Raw genomic sequence first — 20,827 nt, forward strand, 5'->3', positions numbered from 1 at the left:
GCTCCCTGGACACTAGATGCTGGTGCAGGGCGCTTCCTGGGCCAGAGCCCTCTGCCATGCTGCTGCCTGGCATTGCCATCAGTGGAGGACTGTGCCTGGCACATAGCAGGACATCGTGAAAAACTAACAGAATGAATGAACAGCAAGGGACTTGTTAGCAGTGGTAAAATGCTGACTACTCTCATACGTACACTACATCAGATTGGCAGGGCCTAAACCACTTCTCTGTCATCCGTTTGGATCTCGTGCACTTTCTCCAGCGGTCTTAGAGCCAATCGCAAACTCCTGTGCGGGCCATGCCACTCTGGGGAAGTGCCATCAGGATGTCTCCCAGGTGTGTTCTTCTGGGAGAAGCCAGGATTTGACAGAACCTTGTATGATTAATCCTAGGAAGGAGGCAGCGCTGTCTTGCCTGAATGGCTCAATGGCTCCTCATCCCAAACTGGGCTTCTGACGCCCAATCCAGCCTCGTCATCTCCCTAACCCACAGCCTGTGCACATCACTCTGCCCTCCGTAGAGCATGCAAGGCCCACGCCTTCTCATCCCAACCCACCTGTTCAGCTTCATCTCCCAAAATACCCCTCTACTCTCCAGCCCTGCCCATGTCTCTGTGAAGTCTTTGGGAGCCCACTGCTTGGAATTCATTGCTCCTTCCTGCCTGCTCTCAGAATATGCTGCTTTATCTCCAGTGACTCAGACTTCCATCTGCCTCCTCCCCTGGATGCAAAGGACAGACTCTATTCACAGATGAATGGACAAATAAATAAATACATTGAAATGTGAGCTAAGAATGTCTATCTCCAGCATGGAGAAGACTAGTCTGGGAAGCCAGCAAGGGGCAGCACCTACGATTCCCCTTGTTTCTGTGCCGAAGCTACACTGAGTCCATGGGGGCTCAGCTGTGGATGAAAAGCCAAGGTCCCCTGCAGTGTGGGAGGAAGCAGCAGCAGGAACGATCTTCTCAAGGGACAACGTGGACCCCGAAAGAGTTTGTCTCTGTAAGGCTAAGGACTGGATAACTGGAGAACACCACACCAAGAGTCCAGGCAGCCAAGGAGGGCCTGGCTGTGCTGGCAAGTGGAGTTTCTGCCCGGGTCTCAGGTCCCAGGTCCCAGGTCCCAGATTCCAGGCATGCCAGCTCCAGGTGGGGGTGGCAGGCTTGTGGGCATCAGCCTCAACATGGGATTTACTGCAAAAAGGCTGATTCTTCATTCTTAGCTACAAGTGTTCAGAGCTGGCAGGAGGCAGCAGCATTAGGGAAATACCACTGGTGGTGGTAAGCAGAAGGAGAACATACTGATCCCTTTGGAACCCGTGGAAAGGTTGGGTGGGAGAGTTTGATCAGTGGGGTTTGCAGTACTGGACCTTTGACTTCCAATGGTGGCATGGCCCAGGAAAAATGGTGTTAGGGAAATCATGAAATTCTGTAGGCTCAGTATGCAAATACCAATGGTTACTAGTTCTGTGGGCATCCAGAACCCAGCCTGGGATGTTAAAGCCTCTGCTGGGAAGGAAAAGAGAATGAAAGAAGACTGAGCTACTCCAGCAAGATTGGACGTGCTCAGTAGATGGGTGGAGAGAGGAAAAGGCAAGCAGGCTGGACACAGTCAGCCTGGGACATCGGGCCCCCAGGGACAAGGATCACAGACACACAGCCTCTGTGGTCTTATGCCCCTCCAGCTTTGGGAGTCCTCCCTGGGCTCTAGAACATCACTAGGTGGTCTATGTGGGGTACCCTTGAGTGTGTTTCAGGCAGGGTGATGGGTTGAGGTTACTATGTAGTCACAGGGAGTGCTGAGTTACATGTGCATGATAGGCAAGGCTGGGCCCTCCAGGATGAGGTCATTGACATCGTTCATGAGCTCATGTTCACTGGCCATGTGGGGGTCCAGGAGTTCACATTCACTGGCCGGACCAGCGCTTTGGAGGTGGCGGAGACGGGCCTGAAGCTGCTCCTGCTCCTTCTTGAGCTCCAGGTAGGAGTGGGAGAAGGTGTGGAAGATAGATGTGGCCGGGAAGGCCATGATGAGGATCCCGCTCAGGATGCTGCTGAGGGCCACCATCTGGCCTGGCACACTGCGGGGCACCATGTCCCCGTAGCCCACCGTTGTCATGGAGATGATGGCCCACCAATAGGAGGCGGGGATGCTGGTGAACTCCAGCACCCGCCCTGACTCCTTCTCGGCCACGTAGACCAAAGGGGAGAATAGGGTGACGGCCACGGCCAGGAAGAGAAGGAGCAGGCCGAACTCACGTGTGCAGCGGCGCACAGTGAGCCCCAGTGTCTGCAGCCCCAGCGAGTGGCGGGCCAGGCGCATCACATAGAGGATGCGCAGTGCCCGCAGCACACGCAGGACCAGCCCCACCTTCTCCAGGTAGGAGCTCCCACTCGGCCTCTCGCCATCCTCCAGGGACTCCTCAGACACCGCCAGTGACACGTAGTATGGGGAGATGGCCAGGATGTCGATGATGTTCAGGGGCCCCTGGAAGAACTGACACTTGTCTTGGGCCTGGACAAACCGCAGGCAGAACTCGAGAGAGAACCAGGCCACGCACACGGTCTCCACGATGAAAATATAGTAGCACTTCCGAGAGCATTCGCCCTGCGGGAAGAAGAGGCAACAACGCGGGGTAGAGAGTGGACCCGCAACAGCGCTGGAAATTGGGGGACGACTTCATGCCCATGAGCTTTGTGCTGTAAACTTAGTTGTCCACCAGAACCTCCTTTTACACAGTCTTCCAGTTGTGGCTGGGTATGCAGCAGATCGGCTAGGTCAGAGACCGTTCTTTCTGGCTTCCCTTGCCACTAGGTGTGGCCAAATGACTAAGTCCTCACCTCTGGACTGGAAACAGAAGTGATGCAAACCACTTCTGGATCTAACTCGTGCACACTCTTTTCATCCTTCGTGTGAGCCGGGACAGCACAGATGGGCCTGCAACCCAGCTAAGAAGAGAGGACTGGACCAGTGCTGCAGGCCAGGAGGGAACATCAAGGCGGGAGAATCTAGAATAAGAGTTGTCTATACTCACCCACATCCCTCACCTTGGGACTATTGCACAAGAGACAAATTTGGTTTAAAACTATTCTAGTTTGCGGTCTCTTTGTTATAGCTGCCAGCCTCTACCTTAATGACATAAGTACCTCGGGGGACCATGCAATGCTCCGCTGCTGTTACTCGAGCCACAGAGCACTGTCGTGAGCAGGCAGCATGACCCCATTTGACAGCCCAGGAAGTTGGTCACAGCAGTGAAGTGACTCGCCTGAGCTCACATACTTAAGAGGTGGTACCACGGTCTCTTAGCTGCTGTTGGCTATTTTGTAACTTTGTTGTTTACCACCCCTCATTCATTTAGCCAACAGAAATGTATGGAGGGCCCACTTTGTGCCAGGCATGGTGCTAACCCCTGGGCATACTGTGACTAGACAAACAGATATCGTTTCTGATGGCTTGAAGGCTGGTGGGGCAGAGAGGGCTCCCAAATCCCCAGGACAGCCCTTGGGACATGTAATTGCTGCCCTTGACACGCGGGATTCCAGCTCGGCAGTTCCAGCCGGGTGGGCACCATTCTGGTTTCTGTATTTTGTTCTTCCTCCCGAATAGTTCAGGGTAGTTCCACCAGCCCTTCTGCCACTCAAAGTGTGGACCTTGAGCCAAAACCATCAGCCTCCCTGAGGAGCTTGTTAGAAACAGAGCATCTCAGGTCCCACCCCATCCCACGGAATCATATTCTGCAGTTAACAAGATCTCCAGGTGACTCATGCAAATTGAAGTTTGACAGGCGCTGTTCTAATGTGTGGTTCTCAACCTTGGCTGCAGGTTAGAATCACCTGGGGGTTCCTTGAAACATTCTGTTGCCTGGGCCTCCTCCCAAGATTCTAATTTAATTAATCTAGGTTTGAGCTGAGCAGTAGAATTTTCCAGAACCCCCATGGATAATTCAAATGTGGAGCCAGGGTAGAAAACGTAGCTATAAATATCTTACACACACACACACACACACACACACACGATACATATACTTGATGGATGAATGGATGAATGGCCGAAGCAACTTGTCTGTGTAAAAGGCAAGATGTTGACAACCACAGTTTTCTTTGGATTAAAGTGCTCTGAAGTGGAAAAAGAAATTATTTCCAGTGCCCACAGAAATCATAAGCGGAAATGTTCTTTATGCCTGGCTGCTGGAGGAAGAGAAACAGGCTGAACCATGCCAGTCTCTATTTGCCTGTCCAGGGCAGGGTACCTTTCTGGCTGGACTTCTGTGTGGACTATTGCAGGGGTGGGAGTCAGAGGCAGCACTGCCAAAGGGTGGAATCCAGAGTGTTCCAGCCTCTTCTTTGGAAACTGAAGCTCAGAGAGGGGCAGGGGTCACTGCAAAGCCACACAGCAAGTTTTTTAGCAAGATTGGAGAATCAGGAACTTTTCTATGCCCTGCCAGCTTTCAAGCCCTCCAGAAAGCATGTCTGCTTGTCTAGTTACAATACTCCCAGAGCCTAGCACAGTTTCAAATCCCACCTCTTCCACTTACTTGGGCAAATCACTTGTCCCTTCTGGACTTTCAGTTGTCTAAGCTCTGAAGAGCTGTCGTGGTGAATGGAAATTATGCATATAAAGCCATGAACAGGACCGTGCACCTCGCAGGCACAGGATGCACTGTAGCCATTTTAACACAATCATACATTGGTCATGGACCACAGTCTGCCTGGTCAGTGTAAGGGTAGCAATACCTTCTTCCTATGGCTGGATATTACAGGAAGATGAGGGGATTCTCCAACCCACTGAGAGGTCTTCGCCACGACTACCCAGGGTTTGCTTCAGGATCCTGAAGGGCTCGGAAGATTTGGGTTCCCATTCCCCAGCCCTGCTACAAACTTGCTGTGTGACTTTGCAGCGGCCACTGGCCCTCTCTGTGCTTCAGTTTCTAATACAGAGTTTGGAACAGAATTGGTATTTCTCAAAGCTGATTTGGAAACCCCGGCACCAGAAGCCCCCAGGGTGCTTGTTGTAAATGCAGATTCTTGGGCCCTCATCACAAAATCCAAACCTTAGGGTGGGGCCCAGAAATCTACATTTGGCAACTGCCCCCATTCATTCTGAGGCACCTGGAAGGTTTTCAGGCTCCGAGCTAGGTTCTGTCTACAAGGCCTCTTTCTTTGCAGACATCCTGGGAGTTTCTCCCTAGGCTTAAAATACTCACAGCCTGGGAATAACTTCCACACTGATGACCCAATAGCTCAGGAAGGTGACTCCTGAGAGGCCGAGAAGGCTCTGCCGGGTCCTCCTGCCTGTGGGGCTGGCGTTTGGACATTCAAGCCATGCACACCGACTGCTCCCCTCCCATGGCCTGGCCCTCTGGCCACCTCTCTGGACTGCAGCAAGGGCTCTGCTCTGCCGCGTCACTGCACCTGCATCAGGCTCTGCTCTGCATCCTAAATCCAGCCTCCCAGCACTGGTCCCTCAGAAATGCCGGCATTGGGCAGGGGGTGTTTATGGAGCCTGGGCAGAGGAAATAATTCCCAGCTTAGCAAATACTCGAAGAAAAGAGAAAAGGGGGAAAGAAGGAAAGAAAAAAGTTATCCTTTCTCCCTTTGTGGAAGTTCTGTGCTTAAACCCAGAAAGTTCCAGGTCCTAGGAACCCCCTGGTCCCTGGGCACACCGGGATGGTTGGTCACTCTATTCCTGGCCCTTGTCACAGGCACAGCGAGGTGTGTTCTGGCTCTTTCTTGCAATGAAGAAGAACAAGTGTCGGCCCGGAGAAGGCCCAGGGCGTGAATGATGAAACAATACGGATGAATCCCACGGGCCTGGTGTGGAGCAAAGCAAGCTGGGTTTGTGTTTCCATTTGCAGGAAGCTCGAGATCAGACAGCCTCATCTAGGGTACACAAAGTGATCAGAACAGAGGCTGCCTCTGGGTAGTGTAAGGATGGCCTGTGAAGGGCCACAAGGGAGTTTTCTAGGGTCACGGAAATATTCTGTACTCACAGGGGAGAGGCTGACACGGGTGCATCCGCTTATTAAATTCTGCACCTAAGATTTGTGCATTTCAGTGTATGTACCTTTTACCTGTAAAGCTGTAAAAGAAAAATAGTAACAAATGATACGTGATTTGAGGTGGAGAGGGGATAGAAAGAGAGCGGAAACAAGAATGGCAGAATATTGGCTGGGCACGATGGCTCACGCCTGCAATCCCAGCACTTTGGGAGGGCAAGGCAGGTGGATCACCTAAGGTCAGGAGTTCAAGACCAGCCTGACCAATGTGGTGAAACCTTGTCTCTACTAAAAATACACAAGTTAGCCAGGCGTGGTGACACATGCCTGTAATCCCAGCTACTTGGGAGGCTGAGGCAGGAGAATCGCTTGAACCTGAGAGGTGGAGGGTGCAGTGAGCCGAGATCGCACCACTGCACTGCAGCCTGCGTGAGAGGTGATAGAGCGAGACTCCATCTCAAAAAAAAAAAAAAAAAAAAAAAAAGTGGCAGAATATTGACCATTGCGTGTAGCTGAGTCATGGTTTCCCAGGGGTTCCCTATATTATTCTATTGACTTTGTAAATGTCTGAAATTCTCCATAATGAAAAGTTAAAAAACAAAAATAAAGGATAATCAAAACCACAGTAAGACACAATTTGACATCCACTAGGACGGCTAGAATCATAAAGACAGACAATAGCCAAGTGTCGGTGAGATTGTGGAGAATCACTGCTGGTGCAGATGTAAAATGGGGCAGTGGCAGTGGAAACAGTTTGGCAGGTCCTCAAAAGGTTAAACAGAGTTAACATGCAACCCAGCTGTTCCACCCCTAGGTGTATAGCTCAGACAAATGAAAACATATGTCCACACAAAAACTTGTACGCAGGCCAGGTCTGGTGGCTCATGCCTGTAATCCCAGCACTTTGGGAGGCTGAGGCGGGTGGATCACCTGGGGTCAGGAGTTTAAAAGCAGCCTGGCCAACATGGTAAAACCCCGTCTCTACTAAAAATACAAAAATTAGCCAGGCATGGTGGTGGGCGCCTGTAATCCCAGCTACTCAGGAGGCTGAGGCCGGAGAATCACTTGAACTCAGGAGGTGGAGGTTGCAGTGAGCCAAGACTGTGCCACTGCACCGCAGTCTGGGTGACAGCGTGAGATTCTGTCTCAAAAAAACAAAACAAAAACCAAAAAAAAAAAACTTGTACACAAAGTCCATGGTAATATTATTCATAATAGCCCCAAAGTAGAGACAACTTAAACATCCATAAACTGATGAGTGAATATATAACATGCGGCCTATTCACACAATGGAGTAGTAGGCAGCCATGAAAAGGAATGAAGGGCTAAATCATGCTACAACATGAATGCACCTTGAAAACACTATGCTGAGTGAAAGAAGCCAGACACAGACACCCTATGTTGGATGATTCCATTTAAGTGAGATGTCTAGAGCAGGCAAATCCACAAAGACAGAAAGCAGAGGGGTGGGTGTCCGGGGCTGGATGGAGGCGGAAGGGGATGATGGCTTCGCAGCTCCATGATGATACTAAAGACCACCGAACTGCGCACTTTAAAAGGGCGAATATTGTGGTATGGGAGTTACAGTCAGTCTGAGCTGGCTGCGTACTCCTGGGGGAGGCAGCAAGTGGGAGTAGTGGGGGTCCCATAGCCTGGCCCGCACCTGTTTCACGCAGCAGCACGGCGGGTTTCCTGAGGGCAAAGCTGCTGCCCTGGGGGCCCTGCAGGTGCAGCGAGGGCCAGTTCTGGAAGCTCCATCTGGGAGGGGCTCAGGGTCCACATGACCTTGGAGGCTTCCTCGCCCTCTCTGTCCCTCCCAGCAAGTCCTGCCAGTCCCACTTTGGAACGTGGCCACCTCTCACTTTTGCTGCAACTCCTTAGTCAGGGCTGGTCCATTCCTCAGCTCGGCATCCCTTCCTCCCCTCCCTCCTGCGGTGAGTTCACCATTTGTGCCTCTGGCCCTGGCCTGAGGCCCTGAGCTGTTTCCTCTGAGGCTCTCCTGGGGCCTGGATGTGCTGACTCACTCCTCCTCCCACTCCTTTAGCCACTTTTCTCTCCTGCCTGTGCCCTCTGCCACCCTCCCCTCCTTTACTCCGCTCCCATGGGCCTCCCCCAAGCCCCTCCTCACCATGAGCCGCAATCCCTCCTCCCCAGGTCTCCCCTCCCGCCCACTCCCAGCAGCTGTCCCCTCTTCCCAATACTGGGACACAGGGACTCTGAAAGTGTTGGAACCAATTGGACGGGGTCAGCCCCACCATGGGACCTGGCCCATGAGTCATCTAACTGAAGGCGTCTTCCCTTCTGTGAAATGGGGAAGGTGATTCTCATCCCGCAGGGCAATTGTGGGCACCGGGGAGACCTGCTCACGGACGCTGTAGTGTAGGAGCTCCTCAAATCTACGTTGCTTGTCTTCCTCCTCAATCCTCTCCCCGCACTGCTGTCCGGTTCAGGCCCTGCAGCTGATCCACCATGGGCTCTCCCTGGCCTTCACCTTGGGCAGGTTGGATGGCTGACTTCTCTTCTAGAGCTTCCAGCAAATTCTTATTAGAAAGCAGCTGCCACTGGGCTGGGCATGGTGAGTCACGCCTGTAATCCCAGCACTTCGGGAGGCTGAAGTGGGCGGATCACTTGAGGCAAGAGAGTTTGAGACCAGCCTGGACAATGTGGGGGAAACCCTGTCTCTATTAAAAACACAAAAATTAGCTGGGTCTGGTGGAGCATGCCTGTAATCCCAGTTACTCAGGAGGCTGAGGCACGAGAATCACTTGAACCCAGGAGGTTGGAGGAGAGCCGAGACTGCACCACTGCACTCCAGCCTGGGCAACAGAGCAAGACCCTGTCTTGAAAAAAGAAAAAGCAACTGCTGCTGAGGGAGCATTACTAGCTTGGCTGCTGTCAGGCAAGTTAAGTACCTTCTTGAGGCCATTTTCTGATCTCTAGAATGGGATTGCGGTGAGGATTAAATTAGGAAACAGGGAAATGACTAGCACAGGGCCAGGAGCCCAGCAAGGGTCTAAGAAGTATCCACTGACTCTGAGTCTCACAGTGGTTCTCCCTGTGCAGAGATGGCAGGCCGCCATCCCATCGTCTCTGTACTAATATCCCTTCAGCAGTCACTGAAGGAGAGACCTCCCAGTGTCCAGCACAGGTCCAGCCTGCAGGGGCCCTTCCTGAACGACTCATGAATGAGTGTGGGTGGCGGTGTCTGCACGGGGCATTTGCAGGGGGCTGGGAGTTGGACACGTGGAGGCGGGGGGAGTGTGAGGAGGCAGAGGAAACTGTCACCTGCAGAGCATCGGGGAGGCCCCAGGCCAGGAAACAGGGAATATTGATTCTTGGCCGGGACACAGGGAGAGACACAGCTGCAGGAAAAAAACAACCAAAAGCAACAAAACTAGGATAAGAAGCATTTGCTAGAGCAATTACTAAATGCCACCGAACACAGAGAAGCTCCAGAGAGCAGGCCAGTTCTTTAGGAAGCTGATTCATGGTCCGAGAAAGGGACAGAGGAGGAGGCAGGAGCTGGCTCTTGCGCAGGGCCTCTTACTAAAGGGTGAGGAGGCAGGGAGGTGGGCATGGCAGCCCAAAAGGTGAGCTGCATCCTGGGGAGGGGGGCCCAAGAGTCCCAGCTGGTCTTTTAAGAATCTCTCTCTGTGGGCTGGCCGCAGTGGCTCATACTCGTAATCCCAGCACTTTGGGAGGCCGAGGCTAGTGGGTCACCTGAGGTCAGGAGTTCGAGACCAGCCTGGCCAAAATGGCAAAACCCCGTCTCTACTAAAAGTACAAAAATTAGCTGGGCATGGTGGCGGACGCCTGTAGTTCCAGCTACTCTGGAGGCTGAGGCAAGAGAATCACTTGAACTCAGGAGGCGGAGGTTGCGGTAAGCAACCTGCACTCCCGTCTGAAAAAAAAAAAAAAAAAGCCGGGCGTGGTGGCGGGTGTCTGTAGCCCCAGCTACTTGGGAGGCTGAGGAGGCAGGAGAGTGGAGTGAACCTGGGAGGCAGAGCTTGCAGTGAACTGAGATCACGCCTCTGCACTCCAGCCTGGGTGACAGAGCGAGACTCCGTCTCAAAACAAACAAACAAATAAACAAACAAACCACTCTCTGTGCCTTCCTTCCCCAGCCCTCCACCTGAGTAAGACGCTGAAATGTCTACAGTCTAGGATGAGAAGGAAGGCGAGAACCGAAGAGCCCACGTGGTTCTGCTCCCTAACCCCACCATGGTTCTGCAGAGATATCACCAAGGGCGCTTTACTCGGTTGCCGTAGGGTGTACATGTCCCTTTGACAATATCCCTGAAAGCCCCAGGCAATGCTGTGGGGCAGGAGTAGCACCTAAGATGGGAGGAGAACCGTGGGAAGGCCGGCAGGAGTAGTCTTGAGCATGGTGAGTTCCCTACTTCTCCTACCGAGTCTCCAGCCAGAGCAAGCCCTCAGAAAAGACACGCTGAAAGCCAGAGCAGAGGAGGAATGAGGGCAGGCACTGGAAGGGGATGGAGAGGACATTTGAGTCACTGGCCCCTGACTCGGCCATTGCGATTCAGGTTGGAGGGAGCCAGGGACGGAGGCTGGTGAGCAGAGCAGCAGAGCAGGTGCAGAGGTGTGAGCCCAGCCCCAAGGGGGAGCAAAACAACAAGCGTCCACTCTGTGCTGGTGCCTGATATACAGGTTTTCATTCAGTCCTCAGCACCGCCCTCTGAATAGTGTTATGATTGTCCTCTTTGATGGGTGAGGAAATAGAGGCACAGAGAAAGAAAAGGACTTGTCTGAGGGCAGAGCCAGGGAGTAGGAGAGCTGGGACTCAACCCGGGACAAGCAAACTGAAGATGCTGGCCCTTTCCATGTCCTGATACTATCTGCAGTGGCTGGGATGTCTTAGTAGCAGTAAAGAGGAAGAAAAATGGTCCTGGCCAGTGGTGTTCAGGCTGCCCCGGAGGGAGGTAAAAGGCAGAGCTGCCTGGCCAGGTCTGAGGTCACGTAGAGAGGGCACGAGGGATGAATGGCAGGGAGGACAATGAAGGCAGAGGGAAAGAAAGAACCTGGAAAACTGCAGCAAACAGACAAGGACAGGAGGCTGCAGGTGCCCAGGGCTGGAAGGACGCTAGGGACCAGTCAGCCGTAAAATGACAAGTCCAGACCATCATTTTACCAGCAGGAGTTTGAGGTCCAGGGGCGGATGTGACCTGCCCTGGATCTCCCAGTGCATTCAAGCGAGAGTCTGGGTCAGGCAGGGTGGCCCAAGCTTGTAATCTCAGCACTTTGGGAGGCAGAGGCGGGTGGATCACCTGAGGTCAGGAGTTCGAGACCAGACTGGGCAACATGGCGAAACCCCATCTCTACTAAAAATACAAAAATTAGCTAGGGATGGTGTTGCGTGCCTGTAATCCCAGCTACTTGGGAGGCTAAGGCAGGAGAATCGCTTGAACCTGGGAGGTGGAGGTTGCAGTGAGCTGAGATCGCACCACTGCACTCCAGCCTGGGTGACAAGAGCAAAACTCCATCTCAAAAAAAAAAAAACAAAAAAAAAAAAACACGAGGGTCAGGACTAGATCTTGAATCCTGCCTATTGAAAGGGATCTGTGTGGCAGCCGTGGGAACAGAATCCCGGCTTCATGTCTCAAACTCATCTTGTTCCTTGGAGGTGGGGGTCGGTCTTTGGAGTGTGTCTGTCTATCTTCAGCTATCAACGTGGAGTAGGCCATCAGTGCTGGATGGATAAACCAATAGTGGCATATACATACAGTGGAATAGTATTCGGCCATGAAGAGGAACGAAGGTCTGACACATGGCACAGTGTGCATGGACCTTGAAGACATGACGCTGGAGCAGGAAGCCAGTCACAGAAGACCACACCTGGCATGGTTCCATTTCTATGAAATGTCCGGAATAGGCTAATTCGTGGAGATAGAAAGCAGATGGGTGGTTGCCAGGGGCTGGCGGGAGAGGGAGGAGGAGAGACTGTCTAGCTGGGACAGGATTTTCTTCTGGAGTGCTGAGAAAAAGTTTTGGAACTAGATAGAGGTGGTGGTGGCTGCAGAAGATCGTGATTGTACTAAATGCCACTAAATTGTTTCCTTTAAGGTGCTCGATTTCATGTTTTGTAAATGTCAATGCAGAAAAATGGAGCAGGGGGCTGGGGTGCGGTGGCTCATGCCTCTAATCCCAACACTTTGGGAGGCCGAGGTGGGAGAATCACTGGAGCTCAGGAGTTTGAGACCAGCCTGGCCAACGTGGTGAAACCCATCTCTACAAAATATACAAAAATTAGCCGGGCGTGATAATGCCTGCCTGTGGTTTCAGCTACTCAGGAGGCTGAGGCAGGAGGATCGCTTGAACCCGCGAGGCAGAGGCTGCAGTGAGCTGAGATTGTGCCACTGTACTCCAGCCTGGGTGACAGAGTGAAACCCTGTCCAAAAAAAAAAAAAAAGGTATGAGCAGGGCTGCTCAGAATCTAAGCTCCAAGGAAGTAAGAAATTTGTCTTCTCTCCAGCACCCAGAAGAATGGGCTTTAGTAGGCAGTCAATGACTGTTAAGGAAGGTAAAGGATGAATGTTTGGTCTCCTGTTAACTACTACTGAATGAATGAATGAATGATGATCAGTATGACGGACGTTCGCTGAGCACCTCTGAGTGTTGGCACTGTCCCAGCTGCTTTATGCACCACATGATCCCTTGAGGGAAGCGCTTAGAGCACCCTCATTTCACAGAGGAGGAAACTGAGGCTCAAGGAGATTAAGCGACTTTCCCAAGATCACTGGGTTAGTCACGGGTGAGGCCAAGGTTGAAACCCAGGGCGTCTGGCCTTTGCACCATCTTGCTGGCCTGAGAGCTGTTTCACAAAGTCTGGCTGCCTCAGAAGCACAAAATGCCCCTGAGGCTGAAGTTCTAGACTACAGGTGAAGTGGCCCAGAATTGAAAGTTAGGACTGGGCACGGTGGCTCATGCCTATAATCCTGGCACTTTGAGAGGCCAAGGCAGGCAGATCGCTTGAACTCAGGAGTTTGAGACCAGCCTGGGCAACATGGGGAAATCCTGTCTTTACAAAAAATACAAAAAATTAGCTCGGTGTGGTGACGCACACCTGTAGTCCCAGCTACTTGGAGGACTAAGGTGGGAGGATCACTTGAGCCCAGGAGATGGAGGCTGCAGTTAGCTACCAAGATCGTGCAACTGCACACTAGCCTGGGTGACAAAGTTAGACTCTGTCTCAAATTTTTTTTTTTTTTTTTTTTTGAGATGGAGTCTTGCTCTGTCGCCCAGGCTGGAGTGCAGTGGCCGGATCTCAGCTCATTGCAAGCTCCTCCTCCCGGGTTTACGCCATTCTCCTGCCTCAGCCTCCTGAGTAGCTGGGACCACAGGCGCCTGCCACCACGCCCAGCTAGTTTTTTGTATTTTTAGTAGAGACGGGGTTTCATTGTGTCAGCCAGGATGGTCTCGATCTCCTGACCTCGTGATCCGCCCGTCTCGGCCTCCCAAAGTGCTGGGATTACAGGCTTGAGCCACTGCGCCCGGCCTCTGTCTCAAATTTAAAAAAAGAAAGAGAGAAAGAGAGAGAAGGAAAGAAGGAAAGAAAAAGAAAAGGAAGGAAGGAAGAAAGAAAACAAAGGAAAGGAAAGGAAAGAAAGATGGTATCAGTGTTGTGTAGTCATAGGGGGTTGGATTTTAGAGCCAATCAGAGGTGAGTTCAAATCTTAGCTCTGCCACTTACTGTGAGCTTCAGAAAGTGATAAAACCTCTCTGAGCCTCAGTTTCCCATCTGTAAAATGGGGGTGGAAGTGGTATTCACTTCCCCATGCTGCCACAGGGATGAAATCAGTCCACGGTGTGAAATGCCAACCTCATGAATGGCACTTAGGAAACATTGGTTCTTTCATCCTTTTGGGGAAGAATCCCCCAGGGAAATCCAGAACTTTAAAATCTGGTGCCCCTTAGAAGAGCTCAGGCGCTGGCTTGGTCCTTCCTGTCTACACTGCCTCTTCCCTTCTCCAGTGTAATTTTTTTTGAGATGGAGGTTTTCTCTTGTTGCCCAGGCTGGAGTGCAGTAGCACAGTCTTGGCTCACTGCAACCTCTGCCTGAGGGTTCAAGCGATTTTCTTGCGTCAGCCTCCCAAGTAGCTGGGATTACAGGTGCACGCCACCACACCCGGCTAATGTTTTTTGTGTGTTTTAGTAGAGATGGAGTTTCATCATGTTGGCCAGGCTGGTCTCAAACTCCTGACCTCAGGTGATCCACCCACCTCGGCCTCCCAGACTGCTGGGCTTACAGGCGTGAGCCGCTGCACCCAGACTCCATTGTAATTTGCAATCCCTGGCACAGACCTATACCCCACTATCAGGTTTACTCCAAGGGATGTTGCTATGAGAAGGTAGAAAAACGGAAAACTGCTTACAGCAAATGTCCATTCATTGTTTCTGTTTCTGATGGAGGAGTTCTGTGGGTTATAGCCCTGGGTCTGTTCCCCCACCCTGCCATTGTGACATTTCATGTGCGTGGATGCTATCAGGGTCAATTTGCAGGACACTGGCCCCACACCCAACGGGCACTGCCTGACCCAGAAGCAGCCGGTCCCTCTCAGACTGACATTCCCTGAGGGCAAATAAGGAACACAAAGCACGTGTGGCCATCGTCCTTTTACGTAAATGTAAGGTCACCGTCTTGGGAGAACAAAGACTGCGTCGTCCTCAGCCTCCCTGCTCTCTGAATTATTATCTAAACAGGAACACGGACACTCTCCGGGCAGCACCTCAGCCTGTCTCTGGGCACACACACAAAGGCACTTTCACTCAGGAGAAAGCGTAAAGATACTGTGGCTGGGCCCGGGCATAAATCTCTCTTGTCCCAGGAGGAGACGTGGCTGCCTGATCCTCGGCTGAAGCTTTGGACTGCGCAGGTCTGCAGGCCCACCTCTCCCCTCTAATTTGATTTCCCTAGTCACTGTTAAGCTGGGCCTGGGCTCATACCCTTCGTCATTTTCAAAGCATTGGATTTTGAAAAGATCTTGGCCCTCTGCACAACCGAAATCCTGGCTCCTACACAATTTCTCCCCTCTCTGGAAATCTCTAAGAGGGAACAGGTTTGTGGGCATCCAGGGGCCTTTCTTTATTAATTGGAATCAGGGCACCCTTAAGAAGTGGGGTAGGGAGGTCACTTGTTTTATCTTAATCTTTGTACTGCAGAGGCCACACATAAATATTTCTGTGAACAAGCAGGCGCTGAAATCACATGCTTTCATGCTGTAGAATGAAAAAATGCCTATGATTGGCATTATCGTCTTCTCCATGGGAAAACAAGCTGTTTAGAGGCCCAAGTATTTTGTGGGGTTTTTTTAGGGTCAAACTTTTGTAGGTTGGACAAGACACATTTTATTCAACCCATATTTACTGGGATCCTACTGTGTGTGAGGCATGGGCTGGTTCTCCATTTAAGTCCTTTCTATCTGGCAAGTTCTCTGATCCCGGTGTCTTGCCCTGGGACATATCTTTAAGCGAAGAGAACTTAGGTGAGCTGGCAACAGTTATGAGCCACATAGAGCAAGCACCATCTTACGTATGTGTTTAGTTTCTCTCTCTGTTGATTACAAGGTAAGCTCCAAACGTCAGGATGATGGGCAGCCGCGGGGAGCTCGGTGCTGGGGAGGAGTGATGTTTTACATCAGGAAACAATCTAGTTCTCTGAAGCTTTCCAATAACCCTCTCAACCAAATGCTAGGTTCTTACTTTGCTTCTCAGACCATCTGGCTCCCGGTTGGAGGGAGGGTGTCTTGGGGTCTCCTGTAACTCCCTGGAAAGGGGATGAAGGTGTGGGCAAGCAGCACTTTTTGCTCTGGCCTCCTGGGGCGGGGTAACTTACATATCAGCTCACCTGTGAGTTTCCCATCCAGTGAGACTGGCCCAGACACTGAGCACTGCAGGGAAACTGAGGCCCGGGGACCTTTGCATCCTTGGTGTCCTTACTGTGGAGCTCCGAGGAAAATAACTGGCCCGTGCCTCAGTTTCCTCATCTGAAAATGGAGTGGGGATGCCCAGGAGAATGTTAGCTCAAGAAGGCAGGGATTTCATGTTTTTGACCTGGTCTAGGGCTTAGCACAGAGTGCTGCTCAGTAAACACATGTTGAGTTCACTGGGTGAGTAAACCTTGGTGGTGACATTACCCATTTCACAGAGGGGGAGACAGGCTCAGAGGGGAGGTGGAGTGATTCGCCTGTAGTCACAGACTCGGGAGAGCCTGGAGAGGTGACGCTGGGTCTGTGTGGCCCACTGAGTCCATGCGTGACTGAGGGCCACAGAATGACTTTCACGGTGAGCCGTAGGCACTTTTGCCTTTGTAGGACTCCAAAAAAAAAATAAATAAATAAAAAAGAAAAATTGTCTTTTATCACTGATGGTCTAATAATGAATATAATCCACGTTGGATAATATTCATTTTTTTTCTTCTTATTTTAAGACCTGAAGACATTTTCGTGGGCCCCTAAAAGACACCTCTGCCCGGGCACCCTGCGGGATGGAGCCATGGGCCCCATCAGAGGCCACTCACCTGGTCCTCCTCGGCCCTGAGGTCGGGCATGGTGCTGACGCACAGGCTGACGGCGGTGGTGGCCACGAAGAGGATGGAGAGGCAAGCGAAGACCTTCCCGGGCAGCCCGGACTGCGGGTTTTCCACCATCTCGCGCAATCGGTTCATGCAGAGGCCCCAGCGCGAGGAGTGCGAGGCAGGGCGGCGGGTCTCCCTCTGCTGCCGCAGAACCTCCTCCCTGTGCAGCTTGGCCAGCTCCTCCAGCTCCTCCAGCTTCCTCAGCAGCTTCCGCAGGCAGCACCTCTCCAGGTGGGCCTCCTCGATGCCCCAGTAGGCCAGCTCCTCCTGGAAGGACAGCGCGCACATCTCCTGCAGCAGCACCAGCTTCCCGGCCGCCAGGAAGCTCACGATCACCCCGAAGGCGCTGGGGCTCCTGTCGAAGAAGAACTCCTGGCTGTCCTCGTCGTAATCATCGCAGAGCTGTGCGATCTCCTCGTAGCTCCGACAGAGCCTGAGTTTGCTCAGGCGGCTCAGCGGGAACTGGTCCAGCGTGCTCCAGGGGAGGCGATACCTCCTGCCCCCCACGTTGATCAGGATCTCCTTCTTCAGGTCCACCGGGGAGGCGTCCAGGACGCCCACCTTCCGCACCCTGCGGTAGTAAAGGCCCTTGATGGACGGCATCTTCACCGGGCTGGACAGGAGCTGACTCCAAGGGCTGTGGGAACCATAGTGGTGGTGTCTGGGATGCAGGCCCCGGTCTCCGGAAGGCATGGGCATTGCTGAAGATCGCAAGGCAAGGAAGTGCTGGGTTTACCAGTCTGACACCCAAGGGACAAAGAGCAAGAAAAAGGAAGGGAAATCAGTCTTGGGGCAAAGAGTCCTGGATGTTGCGACTACAGATGTTCTTACATGTGCTTTCCTGCAACCGCATCTGCATGGCTTGTTCTTTTAACCTTTAGCTCAACACATATTTATTGGGCACCTACTGTGTGCTTGGGATACATCAGTGAACAAAACCCTTCCCTGGTGGAACATCTACTGGTATCGCAGAAGACTGTCTCCAGAACAGATGTTGCATGGATGGGGACTGAATTGCATGGATGAGTAACTCAGTCCTGAGCTGGACAAATCAGAGTGGTGCCACTTCTGGGCTCTGTGGTCTCAGGTATGTGGCTATACCTCTCTGATCTCAGCATCATTCATTCAAACGACAAGACTCATACTAATCTTGCAAGGTACAGTTGGTAAAAATAGAGCTTAAGAGTGTAGGCTCTCAAGTTCACTGGCAGGGCCGAATCCCTTACGGACTGCCAGCACAGGTGGGTTACTCAGTGTCTCTGAGTCCTTTGCTTTATCTGTGTGATGGGGGCAGTTTGAGTACCCACACTGTAGGGCATGGCAAGGGTTATATGCAGTAACATACAAGAAAGTGTGTATTAATAACACTTCTAGATGCTTCTGACATGCCTGGCTTCCCCTAACTCACCTCAACAACCTCATGAAGTAGACATAAGATCTCCACTTTATAGACAAGGAGGCTGATGCACGGAAGGCTTGCGTGTCTTGCCTACGGTTTAGCAAGCACCTGACATCAGGAAGTTCAGCGAGGGTCTGTTATTAAAGGCTGGAACAGACCAGGAATGTGACTGTCCTTAGCACAGCATCAAAGCATCTAGGTCTCAGGAGGAACTCCACCAGTCTCACTTAATCACTCTTGGTTGCTTCCTCATTTGGGGAGGCCTTTGCTAAGGGGACAGAGGAGCATGGCATACTTGCAATCACAGTACTCCTCCATGTTCATTGTGCGCTTGCCTTAGCCATCCTTGCTGTGTGATCTCCAGCCAGTTACTCCCCCTCTCTAGGGCCATGGTCTTTTATCTGCAGAATGAAGGAGGCCTCCAGGCACAGTGGTTCATGCCTGTAATCCCAGCACTTTGGGAGGCCGAGGCAGGTGGATCATCTGAGGTCAGGAGTTTGAGACCAGCCTGGCCAATGAAACCCCATCTCTACTAAAAATACAAAAATTAGCCAAGCATGGTGGCATGTGCCTGTAGTCCCAGCTACTCGGGAGGCTGAGGCAAGAGAACGGCTTGAACCTGGAAGGTGGAGGCTGCAGTAAGCCGAGATTGCGCCATTGCACTCCAGCCTGGGCAACAGAGCGATACTCTGTCTCAAAAAGAAAAAAAAAAAAAGAAGGGGCCTCTAATGCTCTCTCCATTTCAGACCTATATGAGATGCTTGACTTAATGTGAGTGTTTTAGATTTAGCCAATTCACATATTTAAAGTCCTTTCCATAATATTTCTAACCTTCAGATCCTGCAACCATTTCTTATGCCATTCATTCTAGCCAGAGCCATTTCCAAAGCATCTATAAGCTTACATTTTCAGATGCACTCCACTCCAATCAAGAGAGAAACTCGGCAGCTGAATGGAAATCAAAGTTCCTCTCAATTTCAGAGCCAGTTGGATTCTGGTGGATAGTGGAGAGTGAATTGCAGCCTATTTCACACTCTTGCTCCCCACACAACATTCTGTTGTTCTGAGTGCATTACTTTGCTCACAGGGGACGGCCAGAGGAGGATGAGGAGCCTGCAGAGAGAAGAGTATTTTGAAATCCGGGGAGCCCTTTGCCAGCTTCCTCATTTTCCCAGTGCAAAAACCAAGACCCAGCGAGGGGAAGTAACTTGTCCAAGGTCACACAGCAAATCCAAATCCAACCCAGCACTCTGTCCTCCAGCCTGGGGCTCCTTCCAGAACCTGCAAACTGCCCTTTCTGCATTCACTGAATAAACCCAATTTTGCAATCTACGGCTCTCCAAACAGCTGGCAAGCAGCTCCTTCCGGAGCACGGGAAAGGAATTCACTGAAAACAGCACTTTTGCCAAGGATGTTTAACAGCATCAACCTCCCCCCGGCCCCCGCCCGCCCTGCAGCAAGCATTAACTCTTCCCGTCAAGTTTCACTCACCCTCTTGTCTCAGGGAGTCAGTTTCCAGCTGTTTCTCTGCCAAGCAAGGGGAGCCCACGTCTTGGTGCCCAGGGAAGGGACAGGTTTGTGGTGGAGATGAAGGGGAAGAAAAATAATTCCCAAAACAGCAGTTTCTGGCAGAGTTAGTTTCCAATCTTTCTTCCCGTGCCGCCTCCAGAAACCAGAAGTTCATTCATTCTGCAGCTCTCTCTCCAGCAGCTGCAGGAGAGCCCTGGGGGATTGAGGTGGGATTGTTTTAAAGGACCCAGAAGTCCCTTTCCTTATGAGAGATGAGGGTCTGGGGGTTCTTGCTGGGAGGGAGCCAGGGCAGCTGTTCTGGTTGAGCAGCGGACTCTGCACTTCAAGTCCCACAGGGACAGCCAGTGTGGTCCTGCAAGAGAAGCCAGTGTGTGTGTTGGGGGGGGGGGGGGGGGGGGGTGGAATGGGAAGGGCTTAGAAATAATCTCTCCATCAGCCAGCGGCAGGAAGGAGCAGCAGCCGCTGCCACTCTGCCAACCGCCTAGGAGGCAAGGGGAGCTGTCCTCCCTCCCCTGGCATGGAGGAGCACAACTCGGGAGGGGCAGAGGGCAACTTGGGGCCGGAGGCATCTGCAGCTACCTGTCTCCAGCCACCCTAGAGGCTCTTGGGGTATGCTGATGATGGTGACAGGCTCAAGTTGAAGCTGCAGAAGGAACTTTTTGCTGCTTTTAACCAGCCCAGGCCTGGGACAGGTTCAGACAGAAGCCCAGGCTCTGAGCCCTGGGTGGGAGTCAAGGGGGCCGTGTTACAGAACAGGGATAGGAAGAGGTGTGAGCCTGGAATTCACGCACACGCCTGGATCCTGGCTCCTATGTGAAAGGCTGAGTGACCTTGGGCAGGTGAGTTACTGCTTCTGAGCCTCAAATGTCTTGTCTTTAAAACACAGGAATTAGAGAGAGGGTTCAGGGAAGATCAGAACCGTAAGTACAAGCTCCTGTGCTGGTTGACTGGTTGGCTGGGTGAAAAGGAAGAGGCATCGGTCCAGGGCCTGGGTGTGGACTTGGACTCTGCACTGCCTGGCTGTGTGTCCTCGGTCAGTCACTTCACCTCTCTGGGCCTTAGGTTTCTCAGTCAAATGAGGACAGTGAAACCAGTGATGGCTGCAATTGCAAAACCAGCATCTTGTAGGTGCTCACTATACGTTGACTGTTCTTCATTTTCTTGAGAGGTTCTGAAGCCCAAGCTCTTGGTTTCTGAATGTAAGTTATCTTCACTGCATTTGATAGTTGAGGCCCTGAAGGTCTGAGAAGAGGTTTGCTTAAGGTCATCTTGCTGGTTATAACCATCACTTAGGCCGGGTGTGGTGGCTAACAGC

The 20,827-nt window shown here is 52.0% G+C and overlaps 1 protein-coding gene across 1 annotated transcript; it reads right to left on the bottom strand.

Annotated features, from left to right (window-relative positions):
• Nucleotides 1–741: 741 nt before the first annotated feature.
• Nucleotides 742–19,554, bottom strand: KCNG4 (potassium voltage-gated channel modifier subfamily G member 4). Its single transcript, XM_025371159.1, has 3 exons — nt 19,474–19,554; nt 16,527–17,323; nt 742–2,604 (listed from the first exon to the last, which is right to left on the bottom strand). Exons 2-3 carry the CDS (start codon nt 17,280–17,282, stop codon nt 1,801–1,803), a joined length of 1,560 nt encoding a protein of 519 aa, XP_025226944.1. The 5' UTR covers nt 17,283–17,323; nt 19,474–19,554; the 3' UTR covers nt 742–1,800.
• Nucleotides 19,555–20,827: the final 1,273 nt, after the last annotated feature.

The sequence above is a fragment of the Theropithecus gelada genome, chromosome 20, assembly GCF_003255815.1.
Source record: "Theropithecus gelada isolate Dixy chromosome 20, Tgel_1.0, whole genome shotgun sequence".
NCBI lineage: Eukaryota > Metazoa > Chordata > Mammalia > Primates > Cercopithecidae > Theropithecus > Theropithecus gelada.